This window comes from Hippocampus zosterae, chromosome 4 (assembly GCF_025434085.1).
Source record: "Hippocampus zosterae strain Florida chromosome 4, ASM2543408v3, whole genome shotgun sequence".
NCBI lineage: Eukaryota > Metazoa > Chordata > Actinopteri > Syngnathiformes > Syngnathidae > Hippocampus > Hippocampus zosterae.
In genome coordinates, this window is record NC_067454.1 from 11,400,081 (window position 1) to 11,427,123 (window position 27,043).

Consider the following 27,043-nt stretch of genomic DNA (forward strand, 5'->3'; position numbering starts at 1 on the left):
ACCCTCAGGTGCTCCTGAAGCTGCATCATAAGGAGGTAAATGAGGAAACATTGTTCATCCATCTGTCCATCCATCTATCCATCCATCCATGCATTCAGAAACACACAGAAAATATGGAGAAAACAGGTGCATGGAGCGAGAGTATCACTTTACACGCGCTATAATTAAAAAATCCCTCCCGGAAAGAGGCACAGATTAATAAAGGTTCAATGAAAATAAACAAATACATAAAAATCTATGCTAGGCTGCTCTCTGCAAGCGAAGGTAAGATCAGATTTGTGATTTCACTGCTTCGGGAACGTACGTGTGTGTGTGTGTTTGTGTGTGTGTGTGTGTGTGTTTGCACCACCGGCACCTCAAATATTTGCACATTAAATGGCACAAACAGACATATAGAGAGTGCAGTCCTCAGAGGGAGACACGGATGGACCGATAGCTGAGCCTTTAAAGCAGGGTGACCCCGACTAAGAATGCACACAAACATGCATGCAAATTTGAAATGTCATTAACAATGAAGCTAGAAATGCAGTGTGGCTTCGCAAGTGCCGTGTTTATGTTCAGACGGACTCATGTACCTGCGGTTTGGCAGAAGCCCAGCGTCGGTATAATTCCGGTCACGGTGGTCCCCCGTAAAAATAGTGTGAGCGCCTCTGCGCAATCTGTACTGGGTGACCAGTCCATTGGGCCTGATGGGCGGATCCCAGAACAGCTCCACCACAGATGTGTTGACGATCACGTGTCTGGGCTTTGACCACACACCTGCAGTTTAGAAAGAAAGCACACAAGTCATGGATTCGTTTTTGTTGATCGGATGTGGGTCATTCGAGAGCTTTGGATGTAGCACGCACGTGTCATTGTCAAAACAAAAACTCAGAGAAAGCTCTCAACATTTAACCCATAATTGCACATCATGTATTTTCTCATCTTAATCATAATTGCGTCATGTGTTGAATGCATTTTAAGTAAGGCGCGTGGTAAGAAAAAAGTAACCAACCACTGCTGTAAATTGTCATGACCATACCTTAAATTCACTAATAAATGCTTTTAGTCTCGCAATAAAAATCTTGTTTGTGCAGCCTGAGAAACAAAAGAATTGTCCCACTTGGTTTGTATTAGATCTTTTATACTGTGACATTTAATTATGCACAAAGTGTGGTTTATTGAACAACACAGGCAACAATTCATTCTGTTTCAATGACAGAAAAAGACAAGACATTATTCTCCGTGAGCTCAGAGAGACAGTGAATAAATCACATCCACTCCTGAAGGATTTCTGCACTTTTTTAAAATGATAATTTACGATATTTTCATGTGGTAAGTCAATTTTTTAAGTTTCCAATCAAAACGGTTTTCTGATGATCAACCCACGCGTCTTAGAGAACAGGTTACTGTAAATTACACCATTTTAATTAATTTAAGTTGATGTGATTGATTTATGTGGCGGCGCCGTCAGTGCTAGGAAGACACTGGAATAAATGCGGGGAGGGGCTTGAGGGGACAAACGAGTCACAAGACACTGAACGCAGCACGAAAAGATGAGATAGAAAAGGGTTGGCCGCTCCACTCACTCACTGGCAGCCATTTTCAGACGCTCCTTTACACGACCTCACGGGAAAATAAATAAAAAATATATTTTATATGATATTTATATAAATACGTACCTGGCACTGAATGTTTGGATTACTTTAAAAAAAACAAACAAACAAAAAAAAAAAACGATATATGTGATAGGCAATACTGTACTTGTGTACCAGTGGGGGGTGCTTGCAGGGTGCGTCCTGCGGAAGGTGAACTGGTGCCACATCCCACGGCGGTGCAGGCCACCAGCACAAAAGTGTAGTCGGTGAAGGGCTGCAAACCTAAAGCACATAAACGGCGTGATTCATTTTCCACACTTTATAACACAAATTGCATACCTACAACTCTTTTGCATTCCATCAACAGTTACGCTAATGAGCTATTTTTCTCCCAATGAAGGGCTATAAGGGGAAAAAAAATGTCAAAATCCACATGAGGTGCAATGAGAGCAAAAGACCGTTTTCCCAACATATCAGTTCTCTCGCGCCGAGTTGCCCCTCCCTCCGTTCCTGCCACTCTCAACGGATGGATCCATATCTGTCTGTGTTAAATTATGCATGCCATAACTCAATAATGAAACAACGTAAAGACGGGCAGCTGTGGCGCTGACACGGGATGGAAGCGGTGCGACGCTGTAATGTCATCAGCTTTTGATCTATGATAATTATGATACCTTGGTATGCGTTTAGGCTCCGGCGTCCTGACATGATTTATTTATGGCCCCCCCTTGCTATGCAGTCTTAAAGAAATCACACAGCCACTTGAGTTGATCTTTAAGTGTATATGAGATTTATTTGTGGGAACATTTCAGGCCCTTTTTGATTTTTATTTTTAGATAACACATTTGAAAACTTTTTGAGCTTTAAGTCGTTATTCCTTGCTCAGTGGCTGATCCAAATCGCTCAATGCAAATGCTACAAGGTGTAATGCGACTTGACTGAATGTTTTATGGTCATTCGGCTTGCACACAACCGCTTGCAAATCAAATTCACGGCAAACGAAAAGGCGTAATGCAGTTTCAGATCAAATGATGACTCCAATGATAGACTGTGGCACTGCCATGCGCTGTAGAAATATAAAGAGTGCATATATTAGACATATATTCATGTTGAGCAACAAATGTCTTATTTTTCTGCTTTTTCATTTGGAAAAAAAAGGCCTCTAGACTTTAAAATACCTAATAAGCTCCAGAAATATAGCTTCATTGAGATAATTTGGCCAATAATGTAACTGATCTACTGCAGGTCGTCCTCACAGTGCATGCTTGGAATGTTTGGAGGCTGGGGAGACAGAAAAGGAGACCCTACCGTGCGACTCAGCTGCTAGTCGCACTTAGCTAGTGTGTGTGGACACATGCGACACTAAGCGCGTCTATGAACGTGCGCGCTTACACACACACACACACACACACACACAAAATGACACAAATTGTATTGAATTGTAAGGCCACGTCGCACCATTTAACTGTGCAACTAAGCATGTGTGTAAGTAAGCGTGCTTGTGATGTCATGTGGTTCAAGGCTGAAGAAAGCAGCAGCCACAGAATCCCTCAATAAAAGTTAGTACGTTGAAACATCACATTGAGTCAGCTAAATGGAGTATGCTGGACAGGGGTTTCAAAGCGGACAATTGAAATACAAGTCGTATATGCAAAGTAGGCCTATGGTAAGAAAGGATCATGACAAAGCAGACGCTATTATTGCAATCAAAAAACAAACAATCACGCCAGCTGCTCTGTCTTTAACGTGGTCAACTTGATGTTTGTGCTTTCTACTCAACATGAAGAATGAGGAGCTTGATCACTCATCCTAAAGAGGGCAGTGTTGGTCTGCTGGTGAAGCACTCGTGTGTGAGTGTGTGTGTGTGGAGAGATGAGGATGCGCGTACATGCACTTTCATACATACATGCGTGTGCTTATATGCCTGATTATGGAAAGGGAGAGGAAGCTTCAATCATTTTAACAGTGATCACCAGCAAGTGAAAAGCAGGTGGAGGGCATTTTGATGCCAGCGGGACAAGACGAGACTTTCATTCCAAAGTGCGCACGTGTGTGTGCGCGCGCGTGTGTGTGTGTGCGTGTGTGAGGGGAAAGAGAGAGCGATTAAAAGAACTTTGACAATGTGGTGCATAGTATAAGGCAAAGAAACTGGTGGCTCACTTTCCCTTTATCAAACTTGATCTACAGTAAATGGGTGAGTGTCTGTGTGTGTGTGTCCGTGTGTGTGTGTGTGTGTGTTTGGGGGAAAGGATTCAAGAAAGAAAAAAACAACAATCCAAACCGGAATTCTATTGAGAGTTTGTCAGTTCTTGTTTGCATCCGAGAATATGATAAGATGATGGGGCCAAATGTCAGCGCAAGGAGACAGACGGCGCGAGGGTGAAGGCAGCAAGGGCGGGAAGCGAAAGCACGAATATAACGTAGAAGCTTATGTGTAAGTAACAGCAAGGTGAGATTTATCTACTCTATGATGAGTGAAATCACAATGCAGAAAATGAGGGAAAGCGGAAAGGAGGGAGCAAGGGGGGGCAGGCGGGGGATGCTTTGATAACACCTCTTCTAAATAATTAAGACTTTGACTTCCTGTCTGTGGGTTCTCTGATGTGTCTTCAACGGAACGCTGGGATCAGATTCACACAGACATGCATGCACATGTCCGGACGTAGAAAAGGAGAACGGACATGCATATGTAAATGATTAAAATAATAATAATAGTAATCATAAATATTAATAACCGGTATATGTGTTTGTACAGAATTGTTATAAATGTTGGGCCATTGACTTTAGCTTTTAAGTTCATCCGCCTTTTCGAGGTCACTATTCCGACTTTTCCACCACTATACAACTACGCTAACTTACATGCACAGATACTGTATGTGCTTGTGTTTGATTGATATGCGTCAATTAATTGCTGGGGGAAAAAAAAGCTGTCTCTTATTCTCTATTAAAATGTAAATGTATTTTTGGGAGGTTGCATGGGACTTGATGTATTTGAAATGAATTACCGGGAATGTTGTTGTTTATTTCACAACAAATATTTATGTAGTACAATAATATTGAAATCCTTTTACAGTATCTGATGTGACAGGTTTGTGAACAGGAGAAAGGAGAGTATCAGTCCCATCTTATTGTTGTTTGTCTTCGTAACCCAAAGTGGAAGTCATGGGTAGCTCACAGTTGTTGTAATACCACATACAGTGCATCACTGACTATGATGAGAGAAAAGTTCCAGTCTTACATATCGACACAAATTAGAGCACGCACCAATCAGAGCGCACGTTACAGCCAGCGATACGAGATACCAAAAAAAAACTCTATTCCCTGCCCTTGTGAATTAATAATGAGCCTACAAAAGGCCAATTAAACACATGATTAATGCCATAATCTATATAATTGCAGGCAATCATTCATTGCAAGCTAATGATGGCAATGCTTAATATCGATTCACATGGGGTACCTTTGAACAGCAGAGCTTCATTTTGTCTATGAAGTGTCATCATTGCAAACAGCTAAAAATGCGATTAAAAAAGAGCCTCTCGGTTGCTTTTTCCTGAAGCAAATCATTGATCAACAGAAGGCAGAAAATGTGGCTGTGGTAAGCAACTACTATGTTAAAAAAACATTTAAAAAATAAATAAAGGATTTATGATTCTGTCACTATACTTGAAAAATGTGTTTCTATGCATAACTTCTATTGGAAATTCATCTCTCACACACACACACACCACACCACACCACCTTCATTAAATAAAAGAACAAAATAAATAAACGCAAACTAAAAACCTTTGCCGCAATACTGTAAGTATTTAAGTTAATCCAAAGTGGACATGGCTGAGTGATACAATGCAAAATCAGCCTTTTCCTCCTCAAAACAGCATCTTGACTGTGCGACGAATAAGCGAGCAGGCTTTTACAGGAGAGTAATCAGTTCTGCTCATATTTCATAAGTTCATCACTTTCTGATTTTCTTGAATGTAATTGGAAATTTCACTTCAATGCGTTAAACAGCAGTTGAATGTCGTTCACGGAGTGCAACGAAGTTGGGGTTGCGTGTGTGTGTGTTTGCGCCTGCACATGAGGCTATGACTATACCACCATTTCTGTTTGGCAGTGTTGGATTTGCTCCACACAAACCCACAGACAGGACTCATGGATGCTGGCTCCTCAATTTTTGTTTCAAAACTAGCCATGGCTTGTACGCTCCATGAATTCAGTTGAAACACTCATTTGGAACATGACTGAATAGTTCAACGAGGAGATGACAGCTCGAGATGTGTTATTTTTTTCATGAAACTTAATATAGTGCAAAAGGTGCACCCGCCCTGCTTGTGTCCTGTGCACAGCTTTTTTCATTGTGTTAATTTTTGGTTGTGCTTTGCATTCACGTGTGGCCATGTAAAGGACAGGACGAGAGAGAGAGAGAGAGAGAGAGAGAGAGAGAAAGCTAGTGGAAATCAAATGTATATTCAGTCATTAGATGGCTTCCACCAAAGCAGCGTACATACATAAATGCATGGCAAAGACAGGGGAGAAGAGAGAAATGGAGGCGAGAGGAGGAGTTTTTGGACAAGGAGATGGCTCAGAGACGACAAAGGAAAGAAGGGAAAATGCAATAGTATTAAGCAGAGTGACAAAATGGGGAAGTTTGTGTTGCGGGGGCAAGGATATCGACAGAAAAGTGGAAAATGGAAAATTGGTGAGAGTACAAAACGAAAGAAAGGCAGTGAGACAAAGCCAAAGTACAATTTAAAAAAAAAAGAGCAAGAGGTAACAAGAAGAAGATCACAAATTGTTCCTTTACCAGTTAGTGTAAAATTCCCGGGTGCCTCGGTGTGTGTAAGTATGGTGCCAACACCGGTCTGGTTCAGGTGATACTGCTGCACTCTCCCATTGGGACGTGCAGGTCGGACCCAGCTCATGTGAAGAGAGGAGGGGCTCAAAGCTCTGATCGTTGGAGACTGCACCCCCTCTGGGACTCCTTGAACCGTTACAGCCACCATCTGGAACAGTTTCAAAAGTATTACTTGTTATGTCTACGAGATTTATATCTTTTTTTCTTTTCATAAAGAAAAAGGAAAAATGACAAAAAAAATCAGAGAGGTGTTGATTAAAAATGCCTATCACAGAGTAACTATGAATGTAATTTACAAGTAAATAAACATTACGGTGCAATTCAAACTTTGTCATCAGTCATAAGAATAAGCTGAACACATGATTATTTTTAGGCCTACATGGGAACGCTACTGTTTATCAGTATCTGTAGTCGCCCGGCGGATGAAAGTGAGAGCATAGAATCGCTGGGCAATCTGCTGCTAATGGCAACGGGGATATCCTGCCCTAATAGACTGTCACGGACACTTCCCCCACCTGTCCTGCACCGTGCTATGCAATTAGAACACGGCTACTACAGCAAGAGAGACGCTCGTGCAGTGCCACACAAAACGCAAACGTACATTTATGTGAATGGAAACAAACACAAGTAACGAATTCAATCTTTTCGTCCATTTTCATTTGTTTTGTTTTTTTTCATATTATGCGCCATTGCAACAAATTGGAGCCATTCGCATCCGTAGGCGGGAAAATGTGAAAATGCACAATAAAAACACCTGAAGTGTTTTTTCTTTTTTTCATTCAGCTAACTGTCCTTCACAATAATTCAATTGTACATTTAATACATACAAATTAAAATATGAATAATCAATCTTGAACACTGGAAAAATATGCATTTGTCGCACTTCTTTGCTTCCTAGAACTTGTCCATGCAATACAAATATTTAAATCCACTCGATATGTTATAATTTTACATATGTATGTTACTTTATATCTCAATGACACTTAAAAGTGTTTTTGTGAGAACAAAACAACAAAGCCAAACAATGTTGTTGAAAGTCGCGATTTAGCTGGCTCTCTTGGAACTGACTCAGTGCTGTCCCCCTAACGCAAGGGGTCACCAACTTTTTTCAAACTGGGAGCTACTCAGTCCAATCACTGCTCATCTAATTTTTGAACAGGCCCGCACGCTACTCGTATGGTCCTTGAGAGTTAACTGCTGCCCGTGGGCACCACGCTGGTGACTCATGCCCTAACAGACTACACACCCTGTGAACACTTTGAAATGCTCCACAAGCCACATGGTTCAGAAAAAACAAACTGACTTGGAAAACCAATTCAGACAAGATCATAAAAAAAAGAGAATCAAAACAAAATGTCATTCATTAATTAAAAAAAATATATATTGCAAACCAAGACTTGTAACAACACAGTTGGTAACCATAGCTCACCCCTCAGATTGTGATAAAGTTGGTGCTTTTCATTGAATATACACTACTGTCATTTTGAAGAAGAGCTGCTGAGTGGATTACACAATAGCTAGATAAGATCAGACCGTCAATTCAAAAGGATTCTCATCCCCCAACTTGCTTGTGATGTCACAGCGGTGGATATTGAGCAACTCGGGAACATGTCATCAGGCAAAACAAGGGGGGAGGGGGGTTGGTTGTCATCAAAGGAGTCCAAAGAGTGCAAGGAGGAGCTGGCTTGGGAGTAGAGAAGAAGCAAAAACAGCTGGGAGAGGCTGACGTTCCTATCACAGGAATGACAGCGGACAAATAGCAGAGGCAACAGGACACGAGCATTTCAAGACAAAAAGAAGCCCAATCGCTCTTCCAACCCCTCGGAGTGACCAACCATATTAGATCAGCACCTTCTGTTGTCGCGGCAGGTGTGCACTTGAGCGGGTGTCTGCGTGTGCTGGTAGGCACCCCGGCGGTGTGTGTGGATGCCAGGTAATTGCACTGGTGGATTAGGTTAGCCCACCTTGTCCCATAATTGGGAATGTTTGGCCAATTTTCGCTGGTGTACAAACTAATCCAAGTCACTTCCTTCCCACTCTCTACTGGGACCGAGTGTGCTGGGCTCTGTGCTCTGTGTGTGTGTGTGTGTGTTTGTACTACAGAGATGGAGTTTGTTGTTTAACTGTGCTTGCTTACTGGGGTTGAATACACGGCAGGTACACAATTATATTGCACTGGAATCACTGTAATTGCCGGGTTGTACATTTCAGAGACATCAGATCAGCAAGCATCAAACGATGAATGAACTCGGTGGCAGTGGTTTACTTTTTCCGCAAGACCCATTTCAAAAGAAGGAGAAGCATTGACGTGATGAGAAGCATATACTGTACACATCAAGCTACAGTATGTGTATTAAGAATAACAGTACTGTTTTTTACTGTAATTACATCCATGACTTGAAAAGTTTGTATGATGGTGATAGTCTGATCTTGGAAAAGACACCATTATTTCCCCATGATAAAATGTGTTGGGAATTGAGAAAAGAAAATCCAAATAGCTTTGGTTTGAGTGGTTACACTTGGTATTCCCAAAAATCATTTTGAGGTAATCATTTTCATTAACTGTGTTTTATGATTTTTATTAGATATTATGCACGGCACTTTGTTATGGCTGCGTTTTTTTAAAGTGCATTGTAAATAAAGTTGAGTTGAGTGATATTAACTGTGACACTATGTTGAGCAAGCAACAATCCCTCCTGCTGTAAGCGGCGATGAAACGGTTGAACCTCCAAAAAGTTCCAGTCGGCCATCATCTTTCCTCCATGCGGCCCTGCTGGTGGCACCTTGGCCTCTTTGCATAGCTTTTTGCCAAATAACAATACACGTTCAATCGGCTATAAAAGCAAGACAGACACTTTTCAACGGGAGCTTTCATCTGTGCTAAGCCGGCGAAATTAATTGTTGTGTTGATATCAGCTCAGCTACAGCTTGGGAGATAGCAGAGGGGAGTTACTGTGTGAAGCTATTATGGATGCTATCACAAACATCAGGTGGACTCAGCAAATCCACAACCTCACATAACTGAGAGAGAGCACGGACGGCATCACGTTTTAACAAGGAAACAGCAAAAGATCCATAAAGTGTGAAAATATTGCATTATAAAAAAATGCAAAGCTTTAAAAATAGTGTACAGACAACCTTATAATTACCGGTAAATAGTTCAGTCAAAAAACTGGTTAAAATGAGGAGAATGCATTGGATTAAACGAGCAAGAATTTGAAAGCAGACCTCCAACAAGTCCTCATTAGTTGTCATCTGCAACATCAAACCATTACTTTAAAGTTTGGGAGGAGGAGATTCTCACTGCAGCATAAGCTCCGTTTATCGAATGGGAACCAACAACAGAAAAATCAAACATAATAAATAAATAAATAAAAAAGAAACGTGGAATGTTTGAGTGAGATTTGTGCCATGTTCATTTTTGTACAATATCTGGTTAAAAATAAAAAGTCATCATCATCACAACTGCAAAATGGCATTATCAAGTATCGATACTCGTTATCGGGGATAACTCAAATCTTAAATGGGCTACTTGTACTCATACTCTGCGTGGAACACAAAAAGTGATTTTGTTGCATTCCAAAGGCAAAACAGGCTTGTTCAGAAGCACTGAAAAAAATGGTGTTGAATTTACTCAATTTCATTTTGTGAAGTGGTTGCATGAAATAAAATAATCTGGGTTCAGATATATTTTATAAGGACAATCCTACTATAGTTACACATTTCTTCACATCTAGTTTGTGCAACCACTTGATGAAAGAAAACAGAGTCAATTAAATGCATCATTTTTTTCCAGTGAAGGTTCTCTCTTGGACCGATATTTGGAAGCCTTTACAAGAAAGCCCAACGGAAGATGTTACGTAATTTCACGGGGACTCTAAAAATATAAATGCGTACCTTTGTACTATCAGTGCAACCAGCCCTGTTGCAAGCCCTTAGCTGGTAACTAAATTCCTGGAAAGGTCTGATTCCACCCACATCTGTGAAGCTCTTCTCATCACCGCGGTAACGCTCTTGTCCATCACGTAGTATCACGTAGTGTGTTATGACTCCTAGCGTAAAGGAAAACAATAGCAGAGAAATAAATATTTCATCGATTTAACCGCTTCAGTGATGAATCGACTGATCCATCCATACCATTCGGTCTAGCAGGTGCTTGCCAATGCCACTGGATAACGTCATTCCGTTCGCCCAGGCGTCTCCATCGAGGTGGGGGCACTCCCCATGGTTTGTCTTCACTAGTGGTCACTGTGATAACATCGCTGGAACCTCGGCCAAAGCTGTTCCAGCCCCTCACTCTGTACTCGTAGGTGGTGAAGGGCTCCAAGTATGAATCTGCAATGAATGCAATGCGACATAAAGGTGAGGGGAAGTAATGCAACTCATCTGCAGAGAGCACTATCGGTGTTTATTTGAAGCAAGGCTTCTCAGTGAAACAAGGACTTTCTGCTTGGGATAAACTGTATATTCCAATGTCTGTGAAAGGATTGACAAGTACCGTAATCGTTCGAAAGGAAATGTAATCTGGAACCGCATACAGGCTATGGCTTAACAAACACAAGTTATAATTACCGCAAAATCCAGTGAATATCAAGCACCGCCGCATCATACGCCTGTCCTACTCAAAACAAACCCCCTGTCTTAAAAAGTTTTTTTTGTCCTCTTTACTTGTGTTTAATAGGGTGCCCGAATTGCTGGTATCCTTAATTTTCAGAGGGAACAATATGAATAAATAAAAATTTCAAACAGACCAAATGTTTTTAAATTAGAGTAAAAACAATGCCTCTGACTCATACCTCTGATGAAGTATTTTTAAAATCATGTTTTCAAAAATCTTGTTCTTGCACTGCATGCACTTTTGCCTATTTTAGAAATTCCTTTACTTTGCTTTTACATCCTTTTAACGATGTAACTGCTTATAAATGTTGTGCTTTCAACATTTTAAATTTATTGCATTACGATGTGCGTGACCTGTACTGTACTCGGCAAGGAATATAAATACACTTTGTCGCCATAAAAATCATGAAAACATGCATAATGGCGGAATACGAGAACTGTGAACATGTCTGACATTACAAGCCAACGTTTGCAGTTTGCAGTGATGTCCAGATGAACTGGGGATCACCGAGAGCAGTTTCCAATAGTTTGCCCCTCTTGTGCAGCGAAATAAGGTCACCAAAGTATCAGTACGGGCTCGTGTAGTATGACACGTAACCACACCAATACGATATTGTCAAACCGGTCAAAATATTCAAAAGCTATTGTGCACTGAAGTATAACAGAGGGAGCATGTCAATGTGCAGCTCCTAAATATTATGTGCTTACAGTAACAGCAGTTCAATTTGTGTAAACCACTAAGGGAGCATTGCCAATGGCAGCAGACATTACACGAACGTATAACAAATAAATGCAGTGGTCGCAGCTCGGCAAGCTATAAATGCGAGGCGGTGACTGGGGCCTTGTTACAGCCCTTCTGCTTGGCTATGTGTACAGAAGTATATATAATGCCCGATGGACTGGCCCACACTCACACAAATACGTAGCATGCCTTTTAGGAGAGCTAAGGGACTGTTGCTGTAAATGAAAGCATGTTTTAACCACCAGTCTGGGACTAATGCCTTAACTACTAAGAAAACCCAGCCTCTAAAAAGACACACGTGGTGAAAATGCACTTGCCGATGAAACAAAGGGTGCGCTTCGGAAAATAGACACACACCTCAAAACTGTCCATGTATTTGATTAAAAAGTGACTGCGGTCAGCGTCGCAATGTGTTTGGAAGGGAAGCGTGATAACCGGTGTGTGCGTGCATGTGTGCATGGGCAGCATCTGGCGGATGGCGGGTGGTGACAGCTTTATGTACCTCTGCCCAGATGGTGTCACAGCATCGCCTCAGATCTTATCTTAACCACCTCATACACAAACACAGAAAGCAATGGAAATACAGAGAAACGCCGTGGGTATACAATTCAGATTTTTCGGAAAACGAGTCTCGAAAATCTGCCCAGGGCTCACTTGGACCCTACCACCCTGAACTGGTTGCCAAGTCAATAGCAGGGATCATATAGAGACAGGCAATCACTCACATTGACGCTATCACTGAGTCAGAACAGAGTGAATCACTAACACCATCAGTGATTAAATGTAATCATAAAGATCACGATGAGCAGTCATGTTATTCCTATGTATTTTCCATTATTTGCAATTGAATTCAGAGGTTAACCGGCATCCCGTAATGGATTGATTTCAACTTGAGGGTCCACTGTAACACATGGAGCAGGAAAATAAGTAAATACTCTATAGAAATACAATTGCACACAAATCGCTTGATAATGTGAATAAAAAAAGAAGCAGAGCACAGCAGCAGTCCCTGGCAGAAAGTTCAACAGAAGTGCCCTGCTGAGTTAGCACAAACGTAACGATAACAACTGCTACCGTTATATGCTGTAATTATTCTAGACAAAGACAAAAAATAAAATAAAATAAAATAAATACCTGTGTAGGTGCATTTTTTGGCATCTCCGCTGTACACGACCTCCTCATGGGATGGACACATGATCCCCTCATGACCCAGAAGGCCAGCGTGCAGATAACTGATGCTTGTATGTGTGTGGGATCCTGTGATGAGTGTCTCAGATGTGGCGTAGATCATAGGTGAGAATGTAGCAGAGGGAGCGTCAGGGTGTGCAGACATGAGCCACGTGCAGGCGATCTTCGATGGGTCAATGTCACAGGAGCCACAGTAGGCTGTGGAGGATGCAGCCACTGGACAAACGGCACCTTGCAAACAGCCACTCTGAAGAAGAGGGGGAAGACACAGTTCAGTATAGTGAGAAACATTTATACTCATCAAAACGGGACATTTTTACAAAAATCCAAACTTTGTGGGAGCAGCTTGGAGACGATTGTCCTAAGCAAGGTCAATGAAGAAATGAGTTAGAATTGTTGGCTGGCCAGGTCCAACATGACGTTGGACCTAACAAACTTTCTTCTGAACTAATGGGCAAATAAGAAAACGTGAAGCTGTTATAACCCGGGAGGGAAATATTTGAACGAACATTCACGCCCTATAGGCGTCACAGTAAAGTGTCCCAATATTTTTGAGCAGGAAAAGTGTGATGTGAGATATGTGATGCAATGACCTTAATGACATCATTACAGCTAATGGGTTGCTACCCTTTGACGTCTTGTGCACTCACCACAGTGAGCATTTATGTGTGTGTGTGTGTGTGCTAATACCACTTGACCTGAAATGATGAATGGAAGACAGAGGAGCCCCCAGCTCCAAGGGTTCATCTCATTTAATGTGGCTGTTGTTCCGCTCAATTGTCATTTGGAATATTTCACAAAGTTAACATATTGATTAATTGAATATGAATTTTCCCATCCATAGCTGATTAAGAAATTTTATTGACATGCCTAAGCCTTACTCAGAAACAACGTAAAGGGCTCTCCTCGGGGCTCGGAGCAGCATTGAGATATTGTTGGTCATGCTACATTGTTTGTGGGCTAAAAAAATGAAGAGGTCACAAACAATACATGGTCACATGACTGTGACCAAAAGATTACACTCAATGCTCTTATGTGGAATAAAAAAAATGTAAGCAGGATAAAACTTTTGAATCGCAAAAACGGGCCGATACAAACCTCCATCAAAAGGCCTGGTGTAGGCCTGCTGGCACACACGTGCCGTTGAGAATCAAAACCAATTCCATTGCAGCACTCTTGTTCTTGAAGTACAACCTTTGACCCGCAGCACTTCAGTTTGACTGTATTATTGCCCGATGGATGTATTGTTGGAATTCCATCACTGCCCATGCAACAAAGAGATGTTGATGAGTTGATATACTCTTGAGCACAGCAGGAAAAACCTGAGGAAGAAAAGGAGCGAGTTAAAAGTCGTTCAATGCCAGCCATTTTCAGACCCTCCTTTCCCGTCCCATGTGTAAAAAAACAAAAAAGTCGGGATGTCCCGATCCAATCACGTGATTGGAAACTGCGGCTGATCATGTGATTTTCAGTTGATCTGGTATCAGGTGATCCATATGATTATTTTCTGAACATTTAAAGGTCACAAAACCAAATAAGCGTGATCTGTTCATCCCGATATATCTTTTATGCCTGAGTGCCTGGGAAGGAATGAGTACGAGTACAAATCATCCTATTTAATATGTTGAATAAAATACAGCCCAAAAGTCAAAAGTAGATGCTCATTTCCATTTTCATCTTTTTTTGAGGTAGTGAGTATAAGTGTGATGTTTCGACGGGGACTATTGGCGGTGACAAGGACTGCGATTGTTAACCTGCAAAGGTATGATTGTGACCACGGATGCTTCGGTAAAATTCTTGTTTGTTAACCTTTGAATTTTGTACAGTGCCAGAGTTGTTGTTTGTTTTGACAATTTTTTTTCCAAGAGTTTTCCCTTGAGTTTTGGAATTGTTTTTTTTTAAAATACAGTATAGTACACACCTCATTGCATTGGAACATGCTGCTTAAACCTTACATGCACACTGTAACCTGATAACATCATAAGCTGCCTATCGTAGTAACCGCTGTACCTAAAAGGGTTAAAGCATATCCATCACGTCACGTGTTCTGCATGTCATAATGAGAAAAAAAATATGGGTTTCATTTAGTGTTCTTCAACATTCAAAGTTGCTCTGAGAAACCAAGTAAAATACTAAGAAAAAGAAAATAAATAGATCAATGAATAAAAACATTGTCTTATGAACCCGAGTTGAAAATGAATCTGAAAGTACGGTACACATTGTTCTTATTTTATGATACAAAACAACTTTTGTAATCTGTTCAGTGAGAGTCAAACATCTGAATGTTTGATTATCTTTACATCTTAATATCTGGCGTAAATTTTAGAAACAAAGTAGAATACTCTACCACCAATTTTCTCACATCTGAGGGTATGCTTCTTGACACACAACAAAATAGTTTCGCTGCGAGCTGTGGTGCAACAATAAACATGTCGCAAGACTGTTCTGAAGTGACAAAAGTAGCGCAGCAGAAATACGGGTATGTGACATTGGCGTGCGTGTGGAAAAAGTGAGGTCGGAGACGTGAGGGTGAAACAAAAGTCAGAGGGAACCGAAGATGGTAAAGCGTCTCTCCTGTGGCCCTGGTAATTACCCAGGTTGAGGCAATCAGGTTAGTGAGACATCAACACAGCTTAACTGAAGGGATTGTCATGCTGCGCCCTCCCAGTGGATTAGGGCCATAATATTGTCCTGCTATAAAGCTGAGTCAGCAAATCACCTGCTGTGAGGATGCACTAGAAATTGAAATGAGCAATGCGGAGAACGACTTCGATATTCTTCCTGAGCAAAAAGGACAGATTGCATTTTAACCAGAGTCAAATAGTAAAAGCCTCTCATTCTAAATCAGCGCGGGTAAAACTATAAGAACCTTTAGCCCCCGGTCTTTGGCGATTATCCAGCTTCTGGTTAAAATAATGCAACTTTCATGAGGTATTTAGTAAGTGTATCCAAACAGTTGATGACATGCTGATCCGGAGTGCGTCCGCCTCCAGCTGTGGAGCTCATTTTATCTGACAGCAGACATTAAACACCAAGTCATTGCTTTGTGTCACGGCCTTGTCCTCTAATGGGACTGCAGCTAGTTGCGGTGTGATAAATAACTTATTGTCTAACACCTCCATCAGTGTTAACTCCTCATGCAAATCAAATGCTGTGGAGCTGCTCTATTAACTGACACAATCAGGCAGAGAATCTCATCTCTGGTGTGTCGCCGCGTTGCCGTGCATTGTAACCTCGGCACCGCGTGACAGCACAATATGCACGCGTGGACGTCTTTGTGATTGTGTGACATAAAGGCAGTGTGACGGCCGGTAACTCACTTAGCGGCGGCAGCTGTTGCAGAGCAGAGGCTCGCTGGCCAATTCCCTCAGCGCCTTACTTCAGCTTCAATGACGAGCAAATAAACAGCTCAACACTTTTCCAGATAGCTTTTCTACACTCATCGCTTGTCCTCTCGCCATCGTCACCTTTACGCCAGTTTTCTTCTCGGCGCCGGCGCCCGTTCGCCGTCTGCATATAGCTTTGGCTCTATTGAGAGTTGTCAACTTGGGGGCGCATTATCCCTAAGACTATCCCAAGAATTTATGGTCGCAAAGAACACCCATTGTATTTCACTGGGCATCCTTCAGTTGATACTGTCTGGACCATAAAAGTCGTTCAACAAAACAACCAGGTTTCAATATGGTCACTTTAAATGGAACTTTTAACTGTCTTTTGAAGGACATTCAGTCTCAGGAAAACATGTCATCGCTTTTTCAAAACTGAAAAAATATGAGTTTGTATTACCATACGGAATGCTTGAGACTTCCCATTTTAACGCTAAAAATGAGTTCCTATTGAATTTCATATTCATTGTATTGAACAGATGTTCGGTTAAAAAGGTGTATTGGTAAAATACGGTAAATCCCAAGCTTGGGTCTGTGAAGGGAGCATTGAAGGCTCAGCTTTTACTTCATTTTTTTTTTCAAATCATGTATTGTATCTTCTCAAAAATGTATTTAAAATGCTACTCTCAACTTTTTCTGTGACGCTCTTGCAACTATAATCTCCAATGTTATCAACATGCTCCTCTATTGACATAAATAAATAAATCACGTTGCAAAGTTCCTTTAGCATTTGTGCATCCACTGTTTACGAATGTGCTTCTAAACTTTTGTTTTATATTATCACACACTAAACAGAAATGCAATCTCTGTCTTTTGAAAGCATTATCTGTGCTCACGTTTGAAAACATGCACTATTTTTCCTCTTCCTCATTGTGTGTTTGAGTGAATGTGTGTGTGTGTGTGTCGTTGTCAACACGTACACACACACACAGACACACACAGACACACACACACACACACACACACACACACACAGACACACACCTCTTGTTTTCTCTGTAGCATCATGGAACGCTTGGGCCCTAATCTTCAGATTTATGTTGGATTTGCATACATTCATTAACAGCGTAGGGAGCGCTGCATCAACACAAGGTGCTTAGACAACGTGAATTATTATTAGGGTTTCAGTCATTCCACTTAATGATAAGTCAATATTTAGCCCTGCCAATGAACTACTGATAAAAATGTGTGTTGTGGATTAGGGTTATCCGGGCTCTCTAGGAGACTAAAACCCTTCTACAACTTTAAACAAATCAAACACTTTTAAATACCTGAATATATTACCGTGGCTTTGGTGGAGCGAGGAGAAAAATACAGACAAAAAATGTTGGGAAACATTGAGTTCCTACGAAATTTAAAGGACATCCGGTTGACAGTCAACTTTTAACATGTTTACTGCACAAAACAGGCACCATCATTTTTTTTCCATTTGAGCGACAGTCTATTTGTCCTATTGTCTTAATGAAGTCCTTTTTTACATCCAAATCAGCAGGGGTTTTCCAACATCGACTTAATGCATCCACTACTGTAATATTTTTTTTCCCCACTCGCGTGTATTAGGCTTTCCGTGGTAATTCCGTCGGTCCTGCCGTACATTGAGCAACGCAACCAGACGCCAGTTGTCCGACAAAAGTGATAAAGTCTCAAAATATATTTTCTAATTCAATCATAAATGTTCTAAAATACAATAAATGACAAAATATACAGATTCAAGTGAATAGTACAATATCGAGTAAAGACGGACTGACTGTCCTCAACTGTAAGCAGCGGACAACCTCTGGATTTATTCTCACCAGTCATTAAACCCTATGTAATAGAAAATTCATCATCATAAGTACATTAACAGAGAGAGAGAAACGTCTCCCTGTGTTCAAAGAGCACTGTATCATCAAAAATAAATAAATAAATAAATAAACCAGACGCTGCAGTTTGGAATCCACTGCCGTTGAACCGCTTGCTACCCATCATTGGTGAGGGAATTTTGGCCATGATTTGCAATGACAAGAGTACATCCTCTCTCACCCACACACACAATCATGAACACATAACATACAGATACCCTCACTCAAATTTATGTGTCATTTTTTGGCAGAAAGGTGAAAAGAATGTTTATCTCTGTCTACAAAAGTAGCATGGAACTATGTAAACATATTGAGAAGATGCAGAAACAAGTTAAAACATCTGCATGCAAAAAAAAAAAAAAAATCTACCAAACACTCTATGCAACTCTTGCACACACAAAAATAAATCCGCAAGCACACACATGCATCCACTCTCCCAACTCTACTCGGCTCAGACTGAGCAAGCTTAACTACTCGGATAAATTCCCGCTAGCAAATGGTCACTGTGCCCTTGAAAAACATATTTGATTATTACTTTTTCTCCCCCTCCTCTTTTTTTTCTTTTAGCATCATCACAGCCATTTTCATCACGCGCTCTGATGATGGCACGGCAAGGCGCGTTAAGATAACACCCCACCACCGCCAGGCTTTTAACACTTAAACGGTGAAAAGGGATATTCAGATTTGTCCTTGAACGTTTGGATGGGGCCTGCTGGGCTGGGACAGAGGGAGGGAGTCAGCGAAGGAGTTAAAGGAACGTTCAGATTTTTTAAAGAGAGGAAGATGTGGACTTCGGGAGGCTATTTGCAGTGGCATGCGCACAACGAGAAATGGGCAAGGTGGGGGGCTGAAGGGTCAGTGGAGGGGTGCACCGTATAAAGTGGAAGTGTGAAGGGGAAATGATTAGTGGAGCTCACACAGCGGCGGAGACTCGAGCAGGGGGGGGAGGCAGGGAGCAATGGGAGGCCATAGAAACCACACACGTATTTTTAAATACCATTTAATCTCACCATAATCCTACAAGAACATCTAGCATGCAAATTTGGAGAGGGAATACGGGCCAATTGAAGAATTTCAAAGTTGGTCTTGAACTTAAACCTCACAGGTCGACGTGCAGGAAAACCTGGTACAATATTTTCAAAAACTTGTTCGGCGAAGTGTCACGGAGATATTTCAAGGGATTTTGTTCTCTCCCTCGTAGGGCTGGGCGACTACGGATATAAATTAGTCAATAATTGGAATCGTTTTGATCGATATTGAAATCCTGATCAATAAACACGATAATTCATTGAGTTCAAAACTTAGTAGTTATTCAACTAGAAAAATTCAACTTTAAATTTCTCAAAAAAAAAAAAAATCACTTTCTGAAAAAGCAACATGTGGATCGACTACAAACCTTTGACCTCATACAATACACCTTATTACAAGCCATATTAGGCAGAATGCTAGTTAAGGGGTTATAAGGGGATGTTTGTCTCTCAGTTCTGAGGTTTGGACTTTAAATATCTCATTGCTTACGTGGGTTTTCTCGGGGCACTCTGGCTTCCCCCTACATTCCAAAACTATGCATGTTATATTCATTGAAGACCATAATTGTCGTGGACGTGAATGGCCGTTTGTCTATATATGCACCCTGCGATTGACTGACGACCAGTCCAGGGTTCACTCTGCCTCTCGCCCCAAATGAGCTGGAATATGCTTACCCTGATGAAAATAAGCGCTAGAGAAAATCGATGAATGGATAGATGGATAATATTTAATGTTCCAAGATCAACAGGGTTCTTGCTTTCACAAAAAGCAACAATGCATGTATGATTAATAATTGCCGCAGGAAAGTGCTGACAAGACGAGACAGAAAAGAATCCTCATCAGATGTAGTGCAGGCAAAGGGGTGGTGTGGTGACATTTCTGACCCTGGTTCTATTTCATGAGATTTTCTTTCATTTGGCCCAAGTCATCCCCCCCCAAAAAACAAACCAACCCCCCAACCCCCCCCCCCCCCCAAAAAAACAGACAATGTGCAGTCAAGTGGGCTTCCCAATCAGGCATATTTTCCCAGTGATTGCGTTGCTTTGACATTATATATAATGATTGTTATTGTGCGCCGGCGTGAGCATCTCTGTGTGTGCACATGTGCATGCAGGCCAGCGTATCTGTTGCCAGACGGCTGTCTCCTGGCATTGGTGTTCCCCCGCAGTGCGTCTGTATGGTTGTTGACAGTGTGGACGGTAATGTGTGATAGATCGCACTTCAGGGACCCCGTAATCACATCAGCCTAACCTAGTCTATCAGCTGGGCACAATGGGATACCCTTCACTCCTCCTTTAATCTGCTCCATCTAGTTCTTTTCTTGCACACACTTTCTTCTTTTGGCGCCATGGTTTGAATTCAGCTGCATGGATCTATGAGCATGATTTTATTCAAATACTTTTTTTTCTCCAAATTGTATTTTTTTCCCGTTGGTTGATCCGTACATTTCATTGACTGGATTTTAACATGTCTGTCACTAATCGGTTTGCCATTAAAACCTCAAATCCGTCAACATGGCGCGAGAGTGCATCGTGAGTGACCTGTGCCAAGGTTAAGCAGGCTATCCCATAATAGGTGAGCATGTTGTGTTTGGGAGGGTCTCGAAGCAGACGTGTGGGGTCGAGGTTGCCTCTCTGGCCCCAGGGCTCCCCCCACACCGCAGCGCACCCGGCAAATGGCCCTTAGCCTCGCTAGCGCCGCTAGCTCTGCGATCCATCATACCATATGCTCTCAATGGGGAAGCTAACGCTAATGACTGATGAGTGGCGGAGAAAAGAGAAGGAGGGGGAATAGCAGGCAGAGAAGAGAAGGAAGAAAAAGTGGCTCGATGAGCGTGGAGGAACACAAGGCCACAGGATGGAGCGGCGAGGGTGGAAAAAGTTAGACACAAACACAAAGGCGATATTTGAAATAAAAAAAATTGAAAGGCAGTTTAAATGGTAATGCCATAGCAGCGATTGGCTTAACATGCAGCCCTAGAAATTTGTCTGTTGGTTTTTGTGCACGTTTATAAGGATCTGAAATGTTCCAGGGTAATAAAGAATGGTAGGCCCGTACACAAATGGGGCCTTTGCTCATGTGTGATGAATAGAGTCCATGTGTCTGTCTCTGGCACACAACACTACGTGAACCCCGCAGAGCGTACCCTGTGTGTGTGTGTGTATGCGTGTGTGTGTCTCATAAGTGTATGTGAAATTGTGTGTGTCACGAAGAGGAGCGAGAATGTGTGTGTTATTTGTCCTGCTGTGTGCTTGGCAATGCCCTCAACTGAGCCATCCAGAGTGTGTTTCATCATCATCTGCCATGACAGAGATGTCTAATGACACACACTTCCACCTATATGCACGTACACACACACACACACACACACACACACACACACACACATACATAAAAGTAAGCGCACAAACACACGCACAGTCCCATCTGTGCCATGCTAGCCGGGTGCTTTGGGACACTGCAGGAGGAAAGAAAGGGAAATGACCTCGCATTCCTGCACCATGTGTCTACCTCTTCCCCTGATGCTTAATTCTTCTCTGTCTGTTTCTCGAGTCAAAACTCTTCTTTTTTTAGTTCCTTTAAGGCTTAAACACAATAGCAGATAGTAATTCTTATGTGGGTCACTGCTGACTTTAACACCTCTATAAAAACACAGCATTTGCATATTCTTCAGTTTCGACATTCCGATGAATGCAGCTCAAACGATCTGCTCTCTATTCTCTCACCTGGAATATACGCATGCACTTGTCCTTCTTCTGCACCACCACAGCAGACCAGTGCATCATCTACAACGTGGCCTCCACAACACTGGACTCCGTAACCATCATGTAGGCTCCCACCGCAGCACAGCTGTCCGCCTTTGGTGGCGTAGGGAGCGCCCCCACAGCAGCTGTCCCCGGGCCCCTTTGAGAAGCGGCCCTGCGAGTGGTCAGGGCAGCAGTATTCATCTACAGAGACAAGGTCGGATGAAGGGAACTACTGTAAAGTGAAACCAAAGTAGAAAAGAAGAGGTGCTATGGAATATACCAGCTTTCAGGTGTACGTAGTATCCTCCACAACAGTGGTGGCGAGGGAGAGCTGGCAACAGTTTGCCGTTGCAACAGACTGGGCTGGTGGAATTTGGAAAGCTCAGGTAGTTTTCAACACAGCAGTAATGATGTGTTTTTTTCCGGTACAAGATTCCAGAGCAGCAAACCTGGTTAAAAAAAAATCATGATGAAATCAAGTCAACAGCGGTGTTCGCTCATTACAAAGGAGGGCCCCTGATGACAATGCTGATGTACGAATAATAACGTTGGGCCTAGCAGTTTTAAGTGGAAGAAATCATGGAGGCTTTTTTTTCGTTGCTCATTACAATAATCTCTGAAAGTTGAGAGGGGTTGAAAATTGTGACTTCACACATCCTTGACTCTGAATACTAAAATATGAAAACTTGATTGCAAAGTCATACATTTACAAACAAAAATATCTAGGAGTCGTCATATTAAAAGCATTGGGGTTTTTTTCTTGTGTAATTTTACTTTTTCCTGCTTTTACAACACTCCTTGATAGAATATTAATCTTGCACTGAGGTTTGAGGGATCTTGACCACAGACCAAATCCAGTGCAGTCATTTGGTTTAGTGTGTACATTATCACAGTTTAATTCATGAATTGATTCATAATGTCTGTGCATTAAGTGAATGTGCAACAAATGACAACCAAATGCAGGTATGAACAACAGCGTTCGACTTACAATGCCAGTTACCACCCTAAAAAATTGGCGGCCGCCTGTAATCTCACTATTAACAACAAAAAGAAAAGCAAAAACGCTTTCAAGAAGAACAGGACAAAATACATCTGGCCCTAATTACCTGTTGGTCAGGTTGGAAGCAGGACGTCCCACACACACGATGACTAGCTGGACACTGTAAAAAAGAGCAGCTGAAAATGATGCTGCCCCCATCTTCTGACGCTTTCCTCTCATCGGGCGTGACTCCCGCGGACCTCGAGCCGCATGCCCCAAAGGTCCGTCTTAAGACATCATAACCGAGCATGATGCCGCTTGGTCGGCTTGGAGGCGACCAGTCCAACTTGACAACCCTGAGAGGTGACAAAAAATGATGACGAAGGTGAGGTGCGGCTGTACTCAGTCAAACACTCTGACGTGTCAAAATATATACGGCATCACCTCGGACTGAGTACTTGAGCATGCGGCGTGGTCATGCCGGTGGGTAAGTCCTCCACAGTGGTTGTCTGAGTAACGTTACTCCGCACACATGCATAAACGGTGCACACCTCCAGCTGAAATAGAACAGACACTCATTAAGAAACACCCAACCCTGCGCTTACTGTATGTCGGTGTGTGTACCTGAATGTTGTAAACAGTAAAAGGCAGCAGATTCCCCAGCAGGAAGGAACCGGAGCTGTTGTCCAAGCTGACAAGGAAGCGGTCATCAATGTAAACTCGGTAAGCAGTAATGACTCCGTTAGGTTGCAGAGGAGGTGACCAGAGCACACGAACGGCACTGCTGTTAACTGGAACCACCTCTGGGGCAGACATCCCATCTGGCTCTGAGGATTGGCGAACCCGAAAACTTCATTGAGCTCAGGCAAAGTAAGGCTTTGAGACTTGAACATCAGCGCAAGCATTTCAAGAGAAAAAAGGACGCGTGAGTAATACAACGTCACTTGCCACATATTCAAGCCGCACTGATTTGATGATGATTTCACAAAATCCACACTGCTAAAAAATTTAAATGCTCTGAAACAGCTCTAATCTTGGGATCAGAAGACCAGACTTGTAAAACTGTCAAAAACTGAGTTAAAATGAAAAGTCTGGAGAACGCAGTTCTGTCTGTACTGACTACCTCAGAACTGTTGGGGTTCATTTTTCTCAATAAAAGTGTAAATGGAACATACTGATGGCTGGGCACTGCCCTCATGTCTGACATCTTATGGACAAAAGGAAAAAAACAAACAAACAAATTAGAATTCCTCTTAGATAAACGAGTCATGCTCTGCATTTAGCACCCAACGGTCTCAATGCACTTTTTAATCTACTGCTCAGATGAGCGAAGAAAAGAAAGGCATCCATGTGCGATTACACTTCAAAAGACAGAGGGGTAATAAAGACAAAGGAAACGGAAAGACAAGATCACTTTTATGAGTTGCACAACGGGAGGAATTTTCAATAATAAAAAAAGAATACAGATATCACAAATGAAAGTACATAACGCCCTCTGACGATGACGCCGAGTGCGATTTTTGTAAAGGTCCAACAATAAATAATTTAGTCCAAGTTTGATTTCAATAGATGGGAGAAAAACAAACATTAGGAATGAGCTAACCTGATCAAATGACACAGACATACAATGCACACATTTCTAATATTTCAGTTAGGTCTTACTGTACATCTATATGAGGGTCAAAATGTCAAAATACCGCAGTTATACTCAATGCAGATCTGAACCCCAAACTAAATCCTCAATGTTAAAGATGTATTGTGCCTAATCTAGCGGCCGGTGGTCAACGTGTCTTAGTATTGATGTTGTTCTTTGTTCTTCTTTTCAAAAATACACAGAATAACCCTGACAGAACGCTAAAGCAATGCACGCTGGGTTTGTCATCTGGTTCCGCGTGTACTTTGTGTGTGTTCCGTCTGTGCTCCGCTGACAAGCTCTTTACAACACTTTAAATCTGCCTCACATGCGCACACCGTATTGATTTCATGCCTGGCTACATGTATTTAACATCTCCCGTGAAGCACCGAGACACAGTGAAATGCACATTAACACAGACACTTAGCAAAAGTGTATTGAATTTACGCACTCGGTGCAATCGCAGCACTCACGTCGACACTTGTAAACAATATCACTTTAGTGCACCCAACCGCACGCACGCACGCACGCCCGCACGCCCGCACGCACACAGGCGAATTAATAATCAAGTCTTGAAGGCCTTGTTTAGTGTCAATAGGTATAGATAAATTCACATACCTCCATCTTCTGTGGTGACGTTAACTATCGACTTAGTTGTATTATGTGCACCATTAGACACGTGTAATGCCACGGTGTAGGTGGTCCTGGGCCAAAGGTCAGTCACAACCGTGGAGAGGATTTCTGGGCGAAAGACAAAGATTTGCCTCGAGTTGGCAGAGACGATGGAAAGAAAGTATGACTCCACTTCACCCTGTAGGTTGTGCAACGCTGTGGAAGGACGGAGAGATCGGTTAAAACGGTTCAAAGATTTTTCTATTTCGTAAATCCCATGTGTTGCGTACAGACTGGACATTTCATTAGATACACCTGCGCAATCCAACGAGATCCAGTACAAGAGCTGCATTTTAAACTACAAATCCCCACTACAATAATCAGCATTCTTGGACCCTCTTGTATTACACTGAACATGTTGTACATAATGAAGTAAGCATGTCAAACAATGTTCCAGTATGTGGCACTCTCACAGGGTGGGGTCCAGTTGGCTTGAAGCGCTGTGTGATTGACAGCGGATGCAAATAGAGATGGACTTTGGAGAGGAATCCCAGCCATGGTGACCGCAGTGACAATTTCTCCGGAAGCGAAGCCAAAATCATTGCGGACCACTAACTGATATTGGTAGCGGGTGAATCTGGTGAGAGATGGTGGCAGTATGTTTACAACGAGGGATGTACCGATACCGACATCAATACCGATGCTGATACTGTATAACAATACGCATAGTCAGAGAAACAAAAGCTGTGGTAAGACTGAAACCATTTAATGAGACATTTTATGAAACTTCCAGGGAGGTAGAGTAGGAGCCATGCCGGCTACGCAGAAATCATTTAATAATTTAAACATGGATGACACTTTGTTAGCCGACTAAAAATTATGACCTTCTGGAAAATGGTGTACTACGGATCAATACATGAATTAACCCCAAAATAAATAAATACATCAAATTGTCATTGTAGGTTCTCCAAGCTATCAATGAAAAGCAACCGGCATGATTAGAAGTGCCGACGAGTTCACAGAGTATGTCACTTGTTCCAAAATGAATAAGGTAACTGCAAAGAGGACACCCGGAGTGAGCAAAGTGGGAGTTCAAAACACAACAACAGAAAACATCATCTTGCACCAAGTGCCAAAGTCAGATTAGGGTGACGCTGCGTGAAAAACAATTTAATTATTTAGAATATTTGCTTAATGTATCTTTGAGCGGTATTAAAAAGATCGGCATCAGCCGCAACTCGCCGATCGGCTCTGCACACACGGCTGGCCGCGTTTGCTCTAGAGCTCATTTCAGTAATCTCACCTGCTTAGGCCTTTATCTTGGTAGAACAATTTGGTGCCGGAGTAAACACGGAACCAGCGATGGAGATCTTCGGAAGGGTTACGGGATGGGGCGGTTACTATGGGTACCACAGTGGTGGCCAGAGGCTGCTGGCTTTTACGTCGCAACAACTCGTATCTGAAAAACGTATACGTAGGGTTAGATGGTGAGGAATGCATAAAACACATGCACAGTTTTGGTTTTAGCACATACGCGCATATAAAAAAAATATTTAAAAAAAAAAAGCCAACAACTAATACATAATTTCCAGCGGAGTCCTTATCACAAATTTCCTCCTTTTCTGCATGCTTTTCATTTTGCTGTTCGTTTACGTTGACTGCAACTCATTATTCCCTCGTTCCGCGTTGTTTTTCTGCAGGGTTTGTGTTTTCCTCTCCCCACAGTGATGCTAATTTCTGCTGTAATCAGAAAAGAAGGGCTTAATGCCACCTTTTAACCAGCCCACTTAGACAAACACACGGAGCTGAGCTGTGCAGAACACAGACGTGGGCTCATGCA

At 42.1% G+C, this 27,043-nt stretch overlaps 1 protein-coding gene across 4 annotated transcripts in view; it reads right to left on the reverse strand.

Moving 5' to 3' along the window:
• ush2a (Usher syndrome 2A (autosomal recessive, mild)) overlaps nucleotides 1-27,043 on the reverse strand; it is a 153,450-nt gene that overhangs the window by 30,326 nt on the left and 96,081 nt on the right. For all 4 annotated transcript variants that reach the window (XR_007962273.1, XM_052064437.1, XM_052064438.1 and 1 more), the window contains exons 55-69: nucleotides 26,507-26,662; nucleotides 25,677-25,840; nucleotides 25,210-25,419; nucleotides 23,583-23,785; nucleotides 23,403-23,515; nucleotides 23,086-23,314; nucleotides 22,260-22,428; nucleotides 21,959-22,180; nucleotides 14,075-14,298; nucleotides 12,923-13,223; nucleotides 10,567-10,764; nucleotides 10,327-10,481; nucleotides 6,379-6,577; nucleotides 1,752-1,859; nucleotides 576-759 (exon numbers count right to left, since the gene is read on the reverse strand). Coding sequence is in view for 3 of the 4 variants with exons in the window: in XM_052064437.1 (XP_051920397.1) it covers nucleotides 576-759; nucleotides 1,752-1,859; nucleotides 6,379-6,577; nucleotides 10,327-10,481; nucleotides 10,567-10,764; nucleotides 12,923-13,223; nucleotides 14,075-14,298; nucleotides 21,959-22,180; nucleotides 22,260-22,428; nucleotides 23,086-23,314; nucleotides 23,403-23,515; nucleotides 23,583-23,785; nucleotides 25,210-25,419; nucleotides 25,677-25,840; nucleotides 26,507-26,662 (2,835 nt within the window). In the remaining variant the exon portion in view is untranslated. The remainder of the gene's footprint in view (nucleotides 1-575; nucleotides 760-1,751; nucleotides 1,860-6,378; nucleotides 6,578-10,326; nucleotides 10,482-10,566; nucleotides 10,765-12,922; nucleotides 13,224-14,074; nucleotides 14,299-21,958; nucleotides 22,181-22,259; nucleotides 22,429-23,085; nucleotides 23,315-23,402; nucleotides 23,516-23,582; nucleotides 23,786-25,209; nucleotides 25,420-25,676; nucleotides 25,841-26,506; nucleotides 26,663-27,043) is intronic.